The following is a 20,835-nucleotide window of genomic DNA, read 5'->3' as shown; positions in this document are numbered from 1 at the left end:
TCTTAAATGTTTCCAGGGATGGGGCCTCCACTACCTCTCTGGGCAACCCATTCCAGTGTTTCACAATCCTCATTGTAAAGAATTTCTTCCTTATATCTAGCCTAAACCTACCCTGTTTTAGTTTAAAACCATTACGCCTCGTCCTGTCACTGTTATCGCTACTAAAGATTGTCCCCCATATTTCCACGTCTCCCTGTCTCTACTTGAATGGGTGATGCCCCTGTCTCGTCACTCGCAGACGGAGCCATCAGTCTGACCTTAAGGGCTGATCAGCCCCTTCAGCACGGCAAAGAGAAGCAGAGTAGCCGTGGTGTACCCCACAGCAGTGCAAAGCTATGTGAAAGCATGCCTCTGGCTCCACACTTTCCTCCGGCCACCCATCCCTTCCTGTAGCCACTCCAAAGTCCTCTTACTCTTTTCCAAGCCCGTTATGAAATGAGCTGGTGACCTCCGAGGCACCTTCTCCAGGTCCCTGCTTTGCACCTGGCAAACAGCAGCTTTCTCATTTGCAGGCCTGAAGCTTTACAAGACTCCCGAAATAAAGGATGAAGAGGAATCCTGTTCCTTTGTATCTAACTCTTGTCTCCAGAAACACCAAACCCTGCGCTCACCTGAGTCAAAGGATGGTCCCTGCTTCCACCGGTTACTGATCTGCAGTACGCAAAGGGAGCAGACAGACAGACCGACCAACCGACCTCAGACAGGCTGCTGCTAGGTGCAGCCTTCTGAGCACAGGCCACCAAGCTCCTCCAGACAAAGACCTATCATGAAGCTGACCGATTGGTTTGGCAGTTCAGAAAACAAAAGAATAACTACTGTAAAACCATGCCAGTTCTTTAACAGAGTTCTTTCAGGACTGTTACTATTAGGAGTTAGTAACGTACTAAAAGGTGCTGTAGTGGGATGTGGAAGTTCAGAATCCAGTTGTGTTGTACTGCTACAAGTTCCCAGTGATACCACACACGTGTAACACTGCAGAGAAGCAGGACCCTTTAAGGCTATCTTTAAACTCAGGAATTCCATTGGTTTCTCCAAAAGATCCTTAAAGCATCTACGGTTGATTTATAATGAAAAGATATCTTAACAGAAAAAGCTTTTCTGGGCTTATCTTTCAATGTTTTTTTTTCCTGTGATTGTAACAACATTGGTTTTTATGACTAGCATGGTAGGAGTGGGGCTTTTTGCATTTCTGCTAACTACCAAAATCTTCACACGGGAGGCTGCCGGCAGCGAGGCAAGCGAGCCTTGGCGTGCCGGACAGACAGCAGGAGCCAGCCTGGCAGCGAGGGACACAGCACAGACTGCAGCCGAGAGACCTGTCCCAAAGCAGGACTTTCTTCTTGCGTGGGAATGGGGCTTCTCTTGATGCTGTGGAGTTTCGAGGACTTCTTGCAGTGGCTCCGTTCTGTCCTACGGTGACGCCGGGGTTTGGAGCGAGGTGCAGTAAGGACCCGGAGCCAGGAGGTGGCAATGGGTCTCCATCGCTGGAGGCACCGCCCGGCCCTCTGCTGCAGTCCAGTAATCCCCACTCAAAGAACTTTTAAATGTATTTAAATTGATAACGAAAGCAGGGAAAATATGGTTTCAATCACAATCTTTTTTTTTTTTATAAATGTGTAAGTAATTAGGTAAAGATCCCTAGAGTTTAAACTCTGAGAAGTATCAGTTATTTCCAAATGGTTCAGACATATGTCAGTGTCCTGAAGAAAACTGGAAGAGATGGATCAGCTGATAACTGCTTTGGACAGTTAAAAAAAAGATTAAAAAGGAACAGAAAATCACATTGAAACACCTTGATCAAACCACCACCCTCTCCTATCTAAATATTTCTCTTAAGGAAATGAAGGCTTGTACATACTTCCAAAAAAAGTTGGCTTCATTTTTTCATGTTAGTGCTCTTGAAACATCCCAGCGTTGCCTATCGGATTGTTTGCGCTGGCAGCCCCGAGCAAAATGCTTGTCCTCGTAGCTGCAGGAAAGGCTCCTGAACCCAGGAGGTACCCGAGGGGTAGGGCAACAAAACAGCCAACGCACGTCTCTAGACTGAAGCCTGGCTTAGTCGTGAGGCCGGTGGCAGGCCAAGGGCAGCGACTCTGCAAGCATAACCTACCAAGGTGGAAACAGGGGGTTAAAAACCAAGTCCTGACAAATCCGTGCCACTTCTGCCAAGAACAGCAGCAGGGCAGAGCCAGGAAAGATGGTAGCTTCTTGGCTGCGAGCACTTGTTGGGTAACGACTGGCCTGAGCTCATGATTTGTGCCACATGTTCTTAGATTTATACAAGCAATCAACTTCAAAACTTGCTCCTAAGAAAAAACGTGGTGTTGGCCTAATTTATACAGCATCTACAGGGAAACTCCTTGCTCAGCAGAGCAAGCATCCGCCCGTCTTCCCAAAAAGTTAGGGACACAACTACGCCATTGGGGCAACAATACTCACACCCAGATTGGTATTTCTTCCTGCTGTCAGTCAGCCCTGTTCAACGAGGTACCTAGCGGCAGCGCACGCAGTCCCTGTAGTTGTGTAACGGATACGGATCACACCCCGCCACGGCGAACTCCTCAGATAGATGACTTACGCTGTCGCCTTAATCTGCAAGTTAGTTATGGCAGTTTTGTCTCACAAAATTGCACGCGTGCGCACGGAGGGATTGGTGCCTGCTCACCACGCCGTCAAAGCACAACCGTCTGCTTGTGCAAAGTTTACCACCACGCCCGGAGCTGATGGAGTTAAACAGTGAACAGCACAGCTAATTACCATGTACTGCTAACCTCAGTTGCTGGTTCATTTTGAGACCCTTTAAAATATGAACTGTGTATTTTACCCCTATGCATTCTCTTAATGATTTGTTTTTTTTAGACTGAAATCACTTCCAGCCATCAGTTATACTCGCGGTCTCTACACATGCACTTCTCCAAGCACAAATATTTCTTTTTCCTATTGGTCTGCCAGCCCCTGTCAGAGCAAATTTCACTTTAAACTAAATGCTATGATACTTAAAACCTCTTGGATTACTCAGGCTGCTAGTGTGATCTATGACCTTCCCCCAGTGACAGCTGAACTTTCCAATTTGCTTGTGCTGCTGGGGAACTGAAGAACACATGCAGAAGACGAAAACGTTCCCGATGTGCCCGAGTGAGGAGAGATTTCTTAACAGCTCTGCTCAGTGATGCTTACTCTGATTCATAACATCCAAATCAATATGCCCATCTAGGATCCTCGGTGCCCTGACATCATTTAAAATGTAAAGACCAACCGTGTCCCCCCTCACAGCAGGAAACGCCAGCCAGCATCCCACCGCGTCCCCAAAACACCTCCCTTCCTTAACTCCCTCCTGCGCCCGGAGCCTCAGAGACCAGAGAGGCTTCGTGGCATGTCCGGGAGACTGGGCAGCCTCTGCCGGCAGCCCTCTGTCGTGGTTCCCGTTCAGGTACCTTTGCTGCCCCTGAGACTCCGTCCTTGAGTCAGAAACGCCTTTAACAGTCTGTGCTTAGCTCCAAGCTTGCCCTTGCTGCTGCTGGGGTCGTGGCAAGTCACCTTTTTAACTATTTTCACTGATGGCAGAAATAATCATTCTGTAATGCTCAGTTTTGTTGGAAAAATCCTCCTACCTGTCTCTGGGACTTACATAATCAATTCCTAGGGCCGTCTTTTCAGTTTTAACAACATAGGAAAAAGTGCATCAATAGCAGAGCTTATCTGGGTTCACAGTGTTTGGTGGAGCCGTTCACACAGAGGGTGGTCTTCAGGCTCAGGCAAGATGAGGAGGCAGACAGCAACAGGCTTGAGCTGAGCCTGAGCTAGCGCAATTAGCACCGGGGTGCAGACTGACCACGGTGCACGGCTGCTTGCTGTAAGTTTTCCTGATGCGATAGACACCTGAGCCTGTCCACGCTAGCGTTCACGCTGTTACGAGTGCTGGTGCTGACAAGCTGCGCTAAAACGGGTACTAATTCCTCTGGCGTAAGCAGGGCCTCAGAAAGGCAAGTCCTGGGTCACTGGGGAACTTCTTGGTCAAAACTAAGCCCTTGCAGTCCACCCGGAAAACCCCCGGTAGGATGCATGGATCTCAGAGCGATCCCAGCAACAAACACTGCTGGGGAAGCCGGCCCGCACACTCACGAAAGAGGCGTGAAGCGGTATGGCAAGAGTCGTACCAGACCGCACTGGAAGAGATCGTGATGGCCAGGGCAGGCGACGGTGGCCCAGGAAGAGTCCTCACCTTAGAGCGTGAAGTACCACTTTAGGAGCTTACGCTTTAGGGCCCAGATGTCACCCTTTTCAGCTTACCAGTTTCATGGTTGGAAGCCCAAAATTAAAGGACCCTGAAATCACTGTCCACTGAAAATGAAAGCCAAGCTAAACACATACGGTGCTTCCACCAGAGCCACGATTTCAGTTACATTTCTTTTCATCCTAAACCTGTTCTAAAACCCTGTCAATCCTCCCTCCTTATTCTGCATCAACCAGGCTTATGGCAGCCTCATGTGTGAGAGGCTCTCAGCTACTCACTGGGTATACAAGTTTCGTAATTCTATTAAAAATACAATCTGTTTTATAAAAAAAAAATCTATACATTTATAATTCACTGGGTCCTCTGACCTTGGTAAGGCCAGGTAAACACTACTTACAGATCTCAACTCATCAACAACCCTTGCAAGTCCTAATGAAGGAATCGCACCCAAAGTTCTCCACATGCTCCGGTGAGCTGCTGCAAGGGTTTATCTGCAGACATAACCAGGCAGCCCCTGGTTATGTACATGACACATTTTCTTCCTGCCATGGAGCACACCTGCAGCTCTGCAAAACTACTCCCAAGTACCAGAGACAGGGGTTGGACCCAGCAGGTGTCTGAGCACCCTTCAGCAGCCTGACACCAGTGCAGTTCACAGCAACTCCTCCGTTTCCTCTGTACCTTCTCCCTTTATACACCTTACATTACTGTTTCTAAAAACCACTGTCTGCACTCAAAACATGCCCCACCTCACCCCATGCAGGCATTCAGAGTTTGGTGCAGCACATCCCTGAAGTCCTAACATTTCCCTTCTGTGAATCTACTGGGGTGTGATAGCCCTGGTGGTAACACGTGGCACAGTTACCATCCTGTGTTGCCTTATAAACTCTCATGCCATAAACCCCTGTAATCTATAATGCTGTATCAGGTCCCTGTCTGTAACAGACACAAGTTCTGCTCAGATGAACACCGAAGGCTGTATTTTCCCCTTACGAGGTACTTAAGGCTTAGAAACGGCACACCAGTCTCCCATCGAGACAAGCGCGCCATTATAACCTGCACAACTGAGGTACAGTTTGTTGTTTATAACACTTGCCAACAAAAGACATGGGAGTTTGCCAGCAGCAAAGTCTGTATTTTTTTTCTCTCCTCCCAGTGGGTTTTTTTTGATTGTTTGGTTTCTTTGAAGTGTTGATGGAAGGTGCCAGACCGTAGGTCTGAGACAGCGACAGCGGCGCAGGGCAGTACAATCACAGAAGGGATGCGGCAGAGGCTGCAGTCCTGCTAGCCCAGTCCGGAGATCAGTTAGCAAACGCCACAGCTCCCTCCCTCCGCAGGTTTCCTCTGCGCAGACCAGGGTACGGAAAGGCAGAGGGAGCGGGGGGCATCCAGGCCCTGTCCCATCCTACAGTGGGGATTCAGGCACGAGGTGGGAAATGTAAGAAAAACGTAGCTAATCCTTTGCAGGTACCAGCTACCCACCACACTTTCACCAGAGCTTAAAGCCTGTGAAACCCATAGACTCTCTGGCCAATACTCACTGTCAGCTGAACGCCGGGTGGGACACCATTTTCCTAACACCGGTCACAAAAGAGGGGGGGCATCAGGAAGCGCCGTTCGGCTGGTTGCGTCTTCCCCTTGCTTAGAGTCTTAGCGACTGAGAAGACGATCCTGTTTACTGCTACGTGCCAGATACCTCTGGTTTTGCCTCACTGACCATAAATTTTCTGTCCTTCAGAGTAAGAGCACAGACCATGGGTTATGGAGAAACAGCGTACAACTGAGAAGCCTTAGAAAAAACAATGTTTCTTTATATTATGTCCTGTAACCGTAGATTCTCCCACTACTGGTAATGACGTTAAACTACAAACCACAAGTCTCTTGAGTTCTGCCTCTCTCAGCCCCAACTTTCTTTCTCCCCTATCTGTGAAGCTTTTTTCCCTGTGCTTTCTATCTCTCAAGCGGGAGGCGAGTTTTGTGGCAGGGTGACTGTGCACACTGCAAACACCAAGTCCAGCTCTACATTAGCACTGAATATTAACATTCCTGAAACAGTAATACCGTATCTGCTCAGGAGATGGAAAATGTCAGGATGAACCTGTGCAATAATACTTTAGCTCCCCTGTGCATCATGATACAGCTTTTATGGGTATGATCGTGTCTCTCCTTCCATATGATCCAGCTTCCTTCAGTGCACTTAATGACTTAAAGTTTCCAGTTGCTTCTGGACTTGGTGCCCAGTTGTATCTCAGCACAATACTGCTGTTTCTGCCATTTAATTATAAACAAATGCAAATCTGACAATTGTGTAGAAATGAGCACTGTGTCTTCTGTGTCAGGCTCCAGCTACGCACCAGGCAATAAGCACGCCAAAATTCACTGGTGGGGAGGCAGCATTAAAAAAAAAATTAAAAAATTTCCCAACTGAATAGTAAGAGAGCACTGAACTAAAACCAAATGACCTTGCTTCGCCAAATTCAGTAAGAGCCTTGCTTGAAAGCTGCAGAGCTTGCCATCCCCGCTCTGCGAGAGCAGCCCAGGACTTGGGCTCGGTTTCGTGCTCTGTCAGCTACCTGCTGTGTGATTCGGGCAAGTTGCTTCTTTTCCCCATGACCTCAGTTTCCCATCGGAGGATTGGAAGAAAATACACCCCAGCCATTAAAGACAGCAAGTGACAAACTACAGTAACGAGAAGACTCAGATTAGACTGACGTAGATAGAAAAGACTTCTGCTTATTCTGTAACACCCCTCAAAGAGGAAAAAAAGAGTATTTCTGATCTGCTAGCAAGGCAACCAATCCAGAATACAGCTGGGGGCAAAAAAGCCACTCAAGAACTCAAGTTGTTTCATACAGCTGTCTTGTTTCTTTACAGGGCATCAGATAATGTCCCCAGCATTCCCTCACCCAGGCTCACAGTTCCCACGTGGACAGGGAGGTTCTCAGCTATTCTGCACTGGATTTGTTAAAAGGTCAAGTGAACAGTCGGAGCTGGAGCGGAAACCAAGAGTTCTGTCTTTCCATTCTAAGCCTGACAGAAACATCTCCTGTGCTGCTGGCTCAACAACTGGCCAAACCCACTGATATACCCATTTCATACAAATTAATTAACAAAACCAAATAAAACAAATAAAACAAAAAAGCCCTGAGGAACAGGCAATTAAAAAGCAAAGACGATGTCCTTCCCTCCCCCTCTCTCCTTGCACAGTCCAAAGTATTTGTGTCAAATCCATAAACTGAAGAGCGCGTTGCCTTAATCTTAACCCAGGGACAGGTCTGGCTTGGGGAGGTTTCAACCACCTCTTTGCTGAGCCCCAGCAATGTCAGTGTTAACGCTGGTTACAGAAGCTGCAGGCAACAGCCTGAGCAGAGTAAGACCCTGAAGCGGTAACTTCATAGAGGTGACTGGTGTCATGGACTAGAGCAGTGCAGGTTCTGCTCCACGTCTTCCACCAGCCGCCCCTCCTCCAGATGGGAAGCGTTTCTGGCTTCCTGTGCTAGGTTACAGGGCAGGGTCACTGTGAAAATGTACTCCGGGGGTACGCAGCTGAAGCAGAAATGCAAGTTGTCAGTGCCCTGCATTGAAGGGCTCTTAGCTGGAGAATTATTCCTTTAAATATTTATGCAAGCTCCTCAAGTCCAAGTACTGCCACTCAGCTCTGTGCTTCAATACAAACGGGGAAAAAAACCCCAACATTCCCTTGTGTGCATAAATACCCAGAAAAGCCACGCCAGCAGGTCACTGGCTGACAGTCGCGCTGCCTCCAGGGCTCAGCACCAAGAACCCGGCAACTCCGTGGGGATGATAATCCAGATGCTGGAGGGAGAGTCAGAAATATCTGTTCTGCTTTGACTTACAGCTGCAGCCAATAAAAGCTTTCAAAGTCTCTTCTGAAAGTTAACATTACTAGGGGATTTGCAGTGTTCACTAGAGCGCACGCAGCAAATGCAGTCAGAGCATTACTACTGATGAATAAACTTTAAATATTTTTTACCACCATAGATGATTGTCCAGATTTCAACTGCTCTGATATATCAACACAGGGCCCTAGTGAAATCTAGTCAAAATCTATCCCAAATCAGTGACGATTTTAGTGCAAACCAAGAAGGAAGTAAATCTCAGTGCTGCTTTCTTTCTTAGGACTAACACTGGATATATTAGGGAACAAGCCAGATACAAATACAGATGTGGAACATTTTGTTGGAGATCTATACTCTCGAGTAGCATTATTATGCAAAAATTTCAACTTAATTAAATTAGCAAAAAATAAAATGTTTCCAGGCCAAAGGTTGGGCAGGGACTCTTGGAAAAAATAAAACTTAAAAAGCTCAAAACCCAGAAAGCAAAAAACCTCTCTAAACTTATTATTTTTTTAAATCTCATGGTTAACAAAATAATCTTCTAGCTTTGTAGAGGGAAGAGAAAAGGGTGGTGCAGTCATCATACTTGACTGGCTGAAGCTGATAAACACGACTTCAAAATTTTAGAATCAAAACAATTTTAACTATTTGGCAAAGAAATTAATTTGATATGTTGCATTGATTTTTATACTCGAGACTTGTTCGCAGCACATGCTCAGTTCAGATAATAACCATAAGAAATAGCCCACTGATATACAGGCCTTTTTAAAACTACTCATGGTAGGTTTAATTTTGAATCCTGTGAGCGTGCTTAGACATAACGTACAAAACACCCCTCACTTTATTACGGTTTTAAATCTTTCTTCCAGGTCTGGCCTTGCAACCAACTTGTCTTGATAAAATAGGTCACTTGAAAAAGGAAAGCTCAATAAAATGAATTACAAAACCAACAAGATTAAACTGATTGTGCTGTTTTTGTACAGTGCAGCTGAATTCTGCAAATATGCTGCTGGCTGTGGTTTGGCATTTAACAGCATGCGATCAGTGAGAAGGAGGAAATTTTATTCTCATTAACTGTTGCAGATTTACTGCAGTGAAAAAGGGCTATGTAACCTGAGAAGTGACAGAATGGAAAGATCAAAGCAGCAGTCTGGAAACTAAATAAACCTTCTGGCTACTTCCTGCAAGGAAAATTCACTCTGGCAATGTAAAACAGAGTCCAGTTAAAAACTACTCTCAGTTTTATGAGCTGTCACAGCAGCTTGAGTGGTTTGGACCAGTCAAGTTTAGAACATTATATTTCCTTGTTTTTGTCTCAGATACTTCTGTAAGCAGTTTTATAGTTTCTTTTTCTCTCTCTTTTTTTTTTTTTTTAAGGAGAAAAATAAAATTCTTTTCTTTTGGTTGAAATCGAGAAGGTCACAGCTAAACTCATTAAAAACAAGCAGGTCTTCATTTGCACATTCCATTCCCGTTTACTACATTTTAATATTTTACTTTGAGATTTATAAGCAATGTACATTTGCTTTAATAACTCTTCCGCATTCTGTTCACTTATTGTTTAATATAAGTGCAAATCAGTTTACAGAGCCCAGATGGCTTGTAACCAGGGAGCCAGTCTATTCCTAGTAGCACATCTGGAGGGACTAAGAGCAGCAGACAGAACATGGGAATTAATTAATGTTACATTTCAGAAGAGACAGACCCAGGTTGGGGGGATTTTTTGGTAAGACATTCCAAAGGACTTGAGATAACTGCTACAGCATTTTGGTATTCTTTTAAAATTCTTAATAGCCACCTAAACTATTAAACTATGTCAGTTAAATGAGGCCAACTGCAGGTGGAATATAATAAAATAAAAAGCAACTAAAAATGTGAAAGAAGTGGCTGCAAGTGAAAGAAGCCCAAGTATCCTATATTCCGAAAGAGCTGAAGCGCACTAAAACCTCCACGTTAACTCTCTTCCCAAATGGCATCTGCAACTTGCTGAAAAAAACGGACCTTTAAAGTATTCCCAAGCAAGCTATTCCATCTCTTGGCACACTGGTGTAATTGTTCAGAGCAATTAAACAGCCCTTACAGTAAATGAAACAAGTGCAACACGATCCGTCGCGATTACGGACCACACACCTTGGCGCGGTGGTGTGGTCCGGTCACTGGGGCACCACGCGAGCAGTCAGGAGAGCGCTGCTCTGCGCCAGGCTCCGGCACCTCGCTCCAGATGAGGAACTTCTCCTCTCCTGCCTTTGGTTCCCCGCCCGTCCTCACTGTCAGCTCTTTGGGGCGAGGACTGTGGGTTGCACTGTGGACATCGTCTGCGTGCGGGGGGATACAAGGAGAGCTGCTCGGAAGCTTCTCCTGATACAGTCTAAGAACAGAATAACAATAAATAAGCACCCAGGCACGTAAAAAAGTTGCTGTATAGAGAATACTGTAAATGAAGAATAGTGTCTGGATACTCCAAAATTACAGGCAGTGCTGGGCCCTCAGTGTTTAGGGGCATGGTGTGCACAGATCTCCAAACCCTGGGAAAGTCTCACTGGTGAATATGGGTCAGAGAAAAATCTTCTTCCCCTTGAATAATCAGTCTCCTGGTCTTCAAAAACGCTACAATAACTGTCCACATCATAACAGTATAATTTGGTCAAATACATATTAGTGACCTCTAAACTGGATTATCATATCATCAGGTTGCAGTATTCAGTTTCTATAAACATGGCTTTGAGAAGACAGTATGACAAAACTAACAAAGTGACAGCTAGCAGGGAACATGACCGCTACCTAAAATATCACGGAAAGGAAAGAGATAACTCTAGGACTGGTGCAGAAACAGATTATTATAAACTAGACATGAAGAGATCCAAGCTCACATTCAAAAGCTCTTAGCAAGCTCTGCTTCCCTACTACTACCTTTCAGATGCAAGATCTTAATTCCAAGCACACGTGCCACCCGAACAGGCACCGATGAACAACAAGCAGCTTACCTGCCTGCTCCACACGAAGAGTCAGTAAATGCGAGGAGTGTGCTTTGTCTCTGTCACGTCAAGCCATACAAGAGCCATATCAGAAATTCAGCAAAATCCTCCTGACCATATTCAGTTTAACTTCTTCAAAACTAAACACGTAGGCAGTTAGGACAACAGAACATGATAAAAAAGATATGACTCTGCTACCACTAACAACATCATCTGGGCTTAAAAAAAACCAAACCAAACAAAACACCTCCTTATTTGTCTCCAGAAACTTCACTGGTTCTGGGCTTCTCTTTAAGGTCTTTTCAAATTCGTTTCAGTGAGATTTACAATTTGCTAATACTGATGTGCAATAAACTAATAAAACCTGCCTACAAGGTTATAGGCCCAATTTACTAATAAAAACCTAATTCAATTCTCTTGGGAAATGCAAATTAAATAGTGTCCAAATGGTAGAAGCTGAGTTCAACTCGGCTGTATATATTGCAAAGGCAAAAAAGTGGAGTTTTGGTTTGTTTTTAAAATAAAGTTTGAGTATGGAAAAGAAGCAGTAATGTACAGAACTGTAAGAAATACCACTACGGTAAAATGTTTGAAAGTAGAATCACATTGTAATAATAATTTACACCCTGTTAGCTTTTCTTTCCATTAATTAAAAGACTTTATATCCATTATATGTCCACCTCTAAGACAGAAAGACTGCCTCTATTCAAATGACGAGGAAAGAGAGCTGTGGATACTTTCAATTCTACTGTAGCACTGAGCCCACGACAGAACATGCTTTTTTACCTAAGCTAGTCTTTCCAAGAACTATGAAATGAAGTCTCTTCTGCTATTGATGGCTATAAAGGGTTGCCTCAGGCAGCTCACTGTTACCGTCTACTAAAGCATTCGTTTTTCACCTTCAGAGGTAGCCTGGAAGATGGCACTTACCTGCTGAAAGGCTGGGAAGGGAATGTTCAAACATCTAAATAAACCGCGCATATTACTGAAAATGCACCATGGATGAGGAATACTCCACAGGAGGGTCACCAACTCCTTCAGTCCCTTCTTTAGGAAGGAGGTTCTTTATATCAGCAATATATCCTGAAGGGTTTAGAGACTAAAGCAAGGAGGAGATGAAATCCTAACCTCAATGCTTGAGAAATACAACATGTGACTGCTTTTAGAAAACAGGATTGAAGATGAGAACCTACATGGAAGATAGCTATAAATGTCAATGGAAGATACAAGTTACAGGTACAACCATGTAAAAACATTTTGATAAACATTCCCAAAAGGAGCATTTGCCAGCACCTGATGCAGCTCCTGTACCTGACCTGAACAGGAGCTATTCAGCTGTGACCCACGACTGGGACTTCATGCCACATGGCACGAGTCAACAGGAATGCAAGGCTACAGACCTAGGTCTTTCCCCCAAGAAAATTCACATCTGATATTCTTCAGGGTACCCAAGCAAAAAAGCCTGCGGATATGAGTATTCTTGCTATTCAGCATGGACTTTTAGCACACGCAGACACTACACGTAGGCAGCTCAGCTCGAGATAAGCCAAGTCACAGTAATGGTCTTCCCTGTGCTCCCACCAGGACCTACGGCCACATACTAAGTTGCTGCAGCCCACATCACCGCAGTGTCCGCCAGCTCGGGACACAGCAGCTTGGTTCTGCGTGCCTATACCTGCCAGCCGCAGACACAGCTTACGGGAAGTCAATGCAGAGCTGCCTGCAAGGGCCTGGCTCCACATACTCACCTCACAACGTATCACAATGACCTGCCATGGCAAAAAGAAGAAACGTGGCTACAGTTTTCCGCTGTAAATCCAGGCAAGAGGAAAGATGTTCCATCAAGGACAGAGACAGACAGTCACCCCATAAAACTGGGTTTGTTTGACATGCCAAACCTCACTGCTCCCTGGGAAGCAGCTTCAATCAGATATCTGTTGAGAGGAGACGTGAGCACACCCGCCGGGAACAGCACACACACAGAAAGGCCTTGTCTCAGTGAAAATGAAGATTGCGCAATGGCAGCTCTGCTACATTTTATAACGAGGTTAAAGGATTTTGTGCTGGAGAAAACTTCCTTGGGAAGAAAAAAAAGTAAGTTTTGGCTAGCTCCAGCGTTCCCAACTATTAATCTTTCTAAAGCTACAGACAGAGGATTTGGGAACTCTGATGAAGATTATTAAAAAAAACCTGGCTTTCACACTTCAAGTGTGTACCATTAGCTAGTTATGGCTGGGAAAGGTTAAAAAGTGGTCTCTTCCTCAGAGGCTAAGAAAAATGCTGTGGATATCTCTATTATAAGACATCTAGCCATCACTCTCATGTTTGTGTCTTAAGAAAGCAATTAGTCTCTAGAAGGTCATTAAAATTTGATAAATGACCACAGATTCTTGAAGATGTCTTTCAGCTGGTCTTTCTCCCTTGCAGCTCAGACACTACGCTGTCATCACGTTAGCCAAAGGTGAGGCATTTTGTTTGCTACAATCATAAAACTTTCACTCTATATTAAGGGTTACCAGAACCAGGAGCCTTGAATACAGATTTTAATAACAGATGAAAATTTCAAATCTATGCCTAATGCCCATCTGCTTCTGAAAGACAGTAAGATGACTCAAAGCTGGTAACCTGATCACAAGAGTCTTTTCCTAGCCAATGAAAAAACCTGGATACAAGCTGTCACAACCACCTCCTCAGCCACGTATTTTCTGCTGAATGGAAAACATACCTTACAATCACTTTGCATTCTGCCCCAAACCTTTGAGGAAAACAAGAGATGCTGTTTATGTATTTCACCACCGCTTCTGTGGATATTATATATTCTGAAATAATCCTATTTATAGACATCATACACAACAGTACAACTCCACTAAGAATACAGTTCAGAAATAAGAGCTGTAAACTAAACAAGATAGATGACCAGAAAACAAAGCATTTCTATTTGTAACAATGCCTTGGGCCCCTAAAATGAGAGCGGCAGTATTAGAAAAATGCCAGCCTTCCAGGTCTTCACTTCTGTGCTGCTTCTCCTTTATGCTGACAAGTACCAGAAACAACAATTATCTCTGCCTGCTTCAGGATATGTCCAGAATAGCAAGCATGCAAGCAAATCTACAAACTGAATTTAGTGCTAGATACTTTTACAGCTCCCTTTGAAGTGGTTCTGTACTTCACAAAGCAGGACCTGATCATGCAAGGTAGCATTCTCAACTCTTGACAGTCAAGTCAGTAGTCTAGGTTTCAAGGGAAAGTCCAAGAAACCCTGGGAAGGGAATGTCTTTGAAAAACGCAGCTCCTAAGATACTCCACCTAATTCACCCAATCTATGGATGTTCTTACTTCTAATACTATTATTTTGTGTTTCCCTCTTAAATTCTGGGGGAAAAACACCTGTACATGCTAACCCAGTGAGCGCAGATGCCTATACATACCTCGACTTTTTTAAGCTCCTGTTTTACTCTTGACTTCAAAAAAGGACTTCCCTGCCCACCTAAGACTGTGCAGCAGGTCTAGGTATGTAGGTCCAGTGTCTGCCGGAACACAGACTCCGCAGGAGGTGGTTGCGATATCCCTGCGGGGATACAGTAAAGTCAACCACTTCATTGATTGCACATCTGGATACGGCTGCTACTCCAATTGCCCTGAATTTTGCTGAATGTAACATGGTGGAACTGCAATGGCAGAGGCTGCCCCCAACCTCTGCCACAACTAGCATCCTACACCCAAGGAAGCACATGGTTTTCACTGTCTGCTCAATGCAGTATAACTGGTATGACAATCTGATACATGGCAGCTGGTGTGGGCTGAGCTCCCTTGCACAGGTATTATTAAACATTGCTTACAGTTAAAATCTTCAGGGCAACTTGAGTTTGGCTGTGGTCCTTGAAAGCCTCTCCACATAGACTCATTTCTTTCGCTCCAAAACATGAGGTTGGTGACCAGAACACACCTAAGCCCTGGTCGTGCACTGGGGGCACCAACACTAGTTCAACACTAGCTCAGCTTCTCAGTGACATACAGGCACTGAAAAGGTGACTCTTTCTGGCTGACTTATTCGGCTGTCCTGGAGGCAAGAAGTCCTGATCCAGTCCGAGCACGCTAAGGAAATAACCTCAGAGAAATTAAAGAGGTGACATATCCTAAGTCTTCCACACAGGAATGCAGAAAGGAGAAGAAAGGATTAGAGTATGCAAAGTTCAGGAGCAAGAAGTCAGCTCGTGGTTGTCGCCAACCTCAAATTTCACAGGGTGGTCTTAAATGATGGAAAAGACTCCTTCAGAACTCACCCCATTGCTTAGCAAACAACTGTTTCTGTTACAGAATTAAAAAGCCTCATATAAAAGACCAAGACCAGAAGACACAGGAACAACAAATAAACGTGTAACAAATAAAAAAAAGTGTAACAAATGAAAATACCAAAAATATGCATCTACTCAGGCCATCTCTCTGAACTCAAAAAAATGTTACTATTAACTGACTTGCTCGTAGTCTATGCAAATCATAACTCAACTTTCTTTAAAAAAGTTTCTGAAAACATTCAAATATTAGTAATAGAAAAATGAACCATTTTTATAACAAAAATCTTGATTTGTTAAAAGCTGGAACTGGTTAAAAATAAATCCTTAACATAAGGTTCTTGTTAGCTTTAAACTGTAAGCATAAAAATACCCTAAAATTATGTTTTGGTATGGATGAAATGTACACTATATAATACATAAAAAGAGCCTTGACTTGCTGCTATTATTTTTAATTAGGTTCTCTAGCACGTATGGTTTTACCTTCCAACACCAATTCAAATTTGGGAAAAGGGAGGGTCTGAGTCTCCAAACTCATGGGACTGGTAATTCCATGGCTCATGCCTTGGAGCACTAATGCATTTTACATTAGCTCTGAGCATCAGGAAATTCTGGCTTCTGGCGCCAAGAAGTTCAAAACGATAATGACACACATCTGAAAACTCGGATTCGCCGTTCGACTGCCAGTATCTATTCTATCAAACAATTCGGTCCTGCTCTGTTACAAATAGGACAGAACATTTGCAGCAGTCCACACTGTTTCCAATTAGACTGTGTGTCTGGACTGCAGATAAATCCACAGAGCAATCGTATCGAAAAAAGTCTTCTTAGAAAACAGAATTCTCATGAGAAATCTGAATATTTACAGAGGCTATCATCAATGGGCAATTACCAAGTTTGTCATTAGCCAAACTTCAGCTTTTGTCTGTTTTCTTTCTTGAGGTGAGCCTCCAAAATGCCTTGAGACATTACAAGAAAATTCTACAAATACTTTATTTAACTATGTATACACCAGATGTATTTTGCTACTCATTTTAGGTGGAATACAACCAGATTAAAAAGCAGCTTACTAACATAGCTCCCTGATAAGGGACTGAAGTTTGAGGCCGAGCAACCTACTTTAACTTTTACCCAAGGCCACTCAAGACTTTTTTTTCCCCAACTGAACGCTTTCTGGCAAAACAAGAGCATCTTGGCTGGCGCTATATCTTAACTTTATTGGGAACAAAGGACTCTGCAAGCTTCACCCTACACACTTTTCCCCCCACTTCTGCGGGGGTAAGGAGACTGTCAGGACCACAGACCCATACAATGTTCTGGTTAATACAGAAATCTGCTGTCTCCTGGGTGGTGTGCCTACTTTAAAGCTGAAAATGGTAAGTCATAGAGTAAGAGTCCCAGAGTAACCTATAGCTCATACTTCCCTCAGTTTCTCCATCACCTGCATGTTCTGAAGCGAAGGCTGCGCATTTGGAAACAACTGCCGCCAGCATCCCCTTCCCAAACCCAGGCTCCACGCAAAGGGTTACACACTGGTCCGAACTCAATCCTTACTGAGTATAAACACTTCCCTTTTTCAAGGGGACCCATCTCTTAAGTCCTACTTTTTTCTCCTGATCTGAGCATTTTAGTTGTTTTAATTTGTTCTTAAAGATGTCACCACCATTCCACCCCTGCTGAACGTTCAGCTTTCTGGTGCATCGCAAGTAGAATCAACAAGCGTAACCATCCATTGCACTTTTAACACTCACAAGAAGCCAAAGTAAGGGAGAAAAGCCCTTTTTGCTTCAGCTGTACATACTGTGAATTACTCATATTGTACAAATGGTGACAGATGATGTAAGTGGTGAAAATAACATTCTTCCTTTGCAAAGAAACAACTTCAACCACAGGGCTGGGCATGTCCAGAGAGCATCCTGTTAAACTGAATCCTGCACCTTGACTGTAAAGTGTTTGAAATATTTCCTGCTAATGAGTGCACATAATTCATGCTCTATAAAAGGCATTTCCTAAACGCTACAGGATCTATGCAGATTTCATTCTTTGAACTGAGTCTTTTTTTATTTATTTTGAACTCATGGGAGAAGTCTACTCAGAAATTCAAACTAGAACAGCTTGCTAAAATTCAGAGAAGGAGAGATCATTGACCAGAGGGGGAACTCAAAGAAACATGTCCCAACAGTCAAGCAACATCTTTTGCTCATCTAGCAAATTTTCAAAGTAAGTGTCATCAGTAATCTAACTGAGAATACCTTGGGAAGACTTAGGTTAAGGGGAAAAAACAAAACCAAACAAAAAAACAAACCCACAGGAATAGTTCTGGCAGCTGAGAAACTTATTTTCAACAATTTAGGAATACTAGAAACAAAAGTCTTCTAGGTAGTCATCATCTCAAGCCTCTCTCTAGATATTTCCCAACAACGTCTGAATCTTATTTAAGTAATTGTCATAATATGTAGTTAGTGGTGTGTTCTAGTTTTACTTTTCTACTCTACAGCTTTTGGAAAGCTGTCATGTATTACAATGTGTACGTTAACATGTTAAAAGAAACATAATTCAGCAGACAGACTAGAACTGCTTTTTTAGTCTAAACCATTCCCACTGCTATAAGGGCAAAAATTGCTGAACACAAATGAGGCCCTATAAAGAAACTTGAATAGCTATTGTTTGATTATGTGTATTCTTTACAAACAGCAATTTACGTGCTAGAGAAGGGATGCTGCCCAACGAGGTCACCGTTCTGAAGATGGTAATCACCGAAGAAATCCGGACTCACCACTCCATCGGGGGCTATTAGGCCATCTACAAAAACAAGAAAGGTACAGTGACTGTATGAAGAAGCATGACTTCAGGGCAAGTGGGCAACACAACCTGTGCTGGTTTGTCTTCAGAGTTCGTTAGCAACTTGCAGTATTTCTGGGAGGAATATCAAGCAACAATAATGATGAAAAACAGCAACTTCCATGATAAAAACAGTAGCTCAGCATACTGCCCTAAAAAAAGCCATACCTAACTCTTACCCTTCTTCCTCGGGCCTGTAAAGGTTGTATCAAGATGCATCGTCTGCCCCATCATGAAAGTGAGCCCAGAAAAACAGTATAGAGAAGACCCAAACATTAATCTGGGCCAGCAGCATAGAAGTAGAAAAGCAGCAAAGGTCTTAATTTTTCAGACTCTACCCTTCACCACTGTATCTCTTAACAATGGTTAAGAAAAACAGGAAAGCAACTTCAAACCCATTTTTTTTGTCTCCCCCATATTTTAATGTCTTCTATCTGTTTCCTGAAAGGGTGGTCTTTTGACGTGATAGCCTCTCCAGAACACAGGTTACAGTTTTCTTTTGCCTCTTTCATATTAAAACAGTGGCATATGAAGATGCAGACAGTTGTAAAGCCAGCAGTATTCCTTAAAGGCTTGGCAGTCTCTGCGTGCTTTATAAGGAAGAGAAGAAAATCAGGGGCTAACATTTTCCCCTCTGTTACATCAGTGTAAATCCAGAGTGTCTTTGAAGTAAAGTCAGTGAATTGACCCCAGCAGAGTCAGAGCCCAGCTTAACTCTTTCCTGTTCCCATTCACAAAACATATTTCTTGTTAAGGGCACAGTTCTTACTTGGCTATTAGCATTAGGCTCTAATCAGATAAAACGAGTTATTTCATTAAAACAGACTCTACATCAGTTTGTCTCCATTACTGTATGAAAACAATACCAGACTTGAAGTGCAGAAAGCATCCCAATAAAAACAGGGCAGAAAGCGGCACATTCAGACTGATACTTTAATAGTTGAACAGAGGAGAGAGATTCCTAATGACTAGGAAGTTACAAATGCCATTCCACTTTAAAGAAAGAGAGATAAGATCCAGGGAGTCACAGGCCACTTAGCTTAACCTCTGTGGTTTCAAAACTACTAAAACCGCCTGTGCAGGAAGCAGTGGAAAGTTACTTACAGACACAAGGGCTTAGAGATAACCACTGAGGCATTCAGACAAATCTCCCTGTGCTTTATGAATTTACCTGATGCTTTTTGAAGATAATATAGTGACAAACGATAAAAGGAATAGAATTGACACATCTAGATTTCTAACAGACATTTGATGAGGTGCTACAGAGATTCACTGAGAAGATAATACCTCATGGGAAAGTGACTGAATACAGTGCAACAGACTGTAAATGAAAAACGCTAGCCACTATCAGGCTACGTTCTAGCAGTGTAAGATAGCTGTACGTGGCTATATTCTAATTGTATACATGTGTATACAGTATGTGAAAGAGCATGACTTGCCAAGCAAGTAATCTGGCACAGATTGATACTGCTGTCTCTCAGCACGTTCAGTGAGACGTGAGTGCTCTGTGATATCACATGGATGCCAAATCACCAAAGAAGAGGCAGGAAAGTTGAAATGGCTGTTATTCACACTTGTGCCTAGCCTTCCTATCTCACCACCTAGTCTGCATTTTTCACAGAAATGAGGAACATTAACACTTTTATACCTGCAGCACTTCAGATCAAAACCAATCAGTTTAGGTGACTACTTTAAACAGTCAGGTTTGGTTAAAACTTATTTGAAAGCGGACAAACTTAAAAATAACATCTATCTTTATATTAATAAAGAAAGCACTACATTTTAACTCCGAGGTTAGAGCTACCACTACTTAAAGTGTCTTCAACCAAGAGTGCTAACATTCAAACCATAACACTCAGAGTTATGGCTCACATGAATTTATAGGAAAATGAAAGCACGTGGATAGCATCAGCTACATACAATATGATTATACAGTTAAAGGACATCTGTTGTTATGTACATTTCAACATAAATTAGGGTTAAGTACTTTCAGAGAAAAAGAGACACCGAGCTCGTGAAGGTAATTTCAGAGGTTCTACCAAGTTTTTCCTGGAGGTTTAAATTACTGCGCAAGACAGATGCCGGTATATCACTGCGATAAGGAACCTGTCTTACCATCAGCAAACTCAAGAACTATTATGGCTGAGGGGGGACTTGTACTGAGAATCACCCATCAGCACAGGTCATTTCCAAAATTATCAAACTGAAATACAAGCATTTAATTTCTGACTGCACAAAGATTTGTATTTTTGTTATTTTTTGATTAAGTAATGCTCTGTTGTCCTTCAGAAACCCAAATGCCTACTCCAATCGATATAATATTCTGTAGCCTTTTCAAAGGAAAATGTCCCCTTTGGCCACATCTCAAAAGTATAAATCTAGCATGCTTTAGAAGCACACCATTACTGGCACTCGTTAGAAGGAACCCGCGAAGTAAATCTGTATTTTGAATACGATCACCTACTCTTATACCTTTAAAAACAAAAGCACTTTTCAAACATCTGCAGAACCTATCATTGGAAATCTGCGTCTCCTTCCCGGTCAAATATCAATTCCAACACAAAAATCTTTGTTCAAATAACATTAAGCCTGTAACGTAAATGATTAAAAGCCAGGAAATTCAGCATTACTGG

At 43.2% G+C, this 20,835-nt stretch overlaps 1 protein-coding gene across 2 annotated transcripts in view; it reads right to left on the bottom strand.

The window, feature by feature from the left end:
• The window catches only part of KIFAP3 (kinesin associated protein 3), a 76,503-nt gene that overhangs the window by 1,925 nt on the left and 53,743 nt on the right, over nucleotides 1-20,835 (bottom strand). Inside the window, exons 19-20 of one of the 2 annotated variants that reach the window (XM_075422470.1) lie at nucleotides 18,064-18,163; nucleotides 1,913-2,106 (exon numbers count right to left, since the gene is read on the bottom strand). In XM_075422470.1, the coding sequence (XP_075278585.1) occupies nucleotides 1,913-2,106; nucleotides 18,064-18,163 (294 nt within the window). The remainder of the gene's footprint in view (nucleotides 1-1,912; nucleotides 2,107-18,063; nucleotides 18,164-20,835) is intronic. The other variant, XM_075422469.1, reaches the window with a different exon arrangement.

The sequence above is a fragment of the Opisthocomus hoazin genome, chromosome 6 (assembly GCF_030867145.1).
Source record: "Opisthocomus hoazin isolate bOpiHoa1 chromosome 6, bOpiHoa1.hap1, whole genome shotgun sequence".
Taxonomy (NCBI): Eukaryota; Metazoa; Chordata; class Aves; order Opisthocomiformes; family Opisthocomidae; genus Opisthocomus; species Opisthocomus hoazin.
The sequence above is the reverse complement of the archived record's forward strand: the minus strand, read 5'-3'. Positions and strand labels throughout refer to the sequence as shown.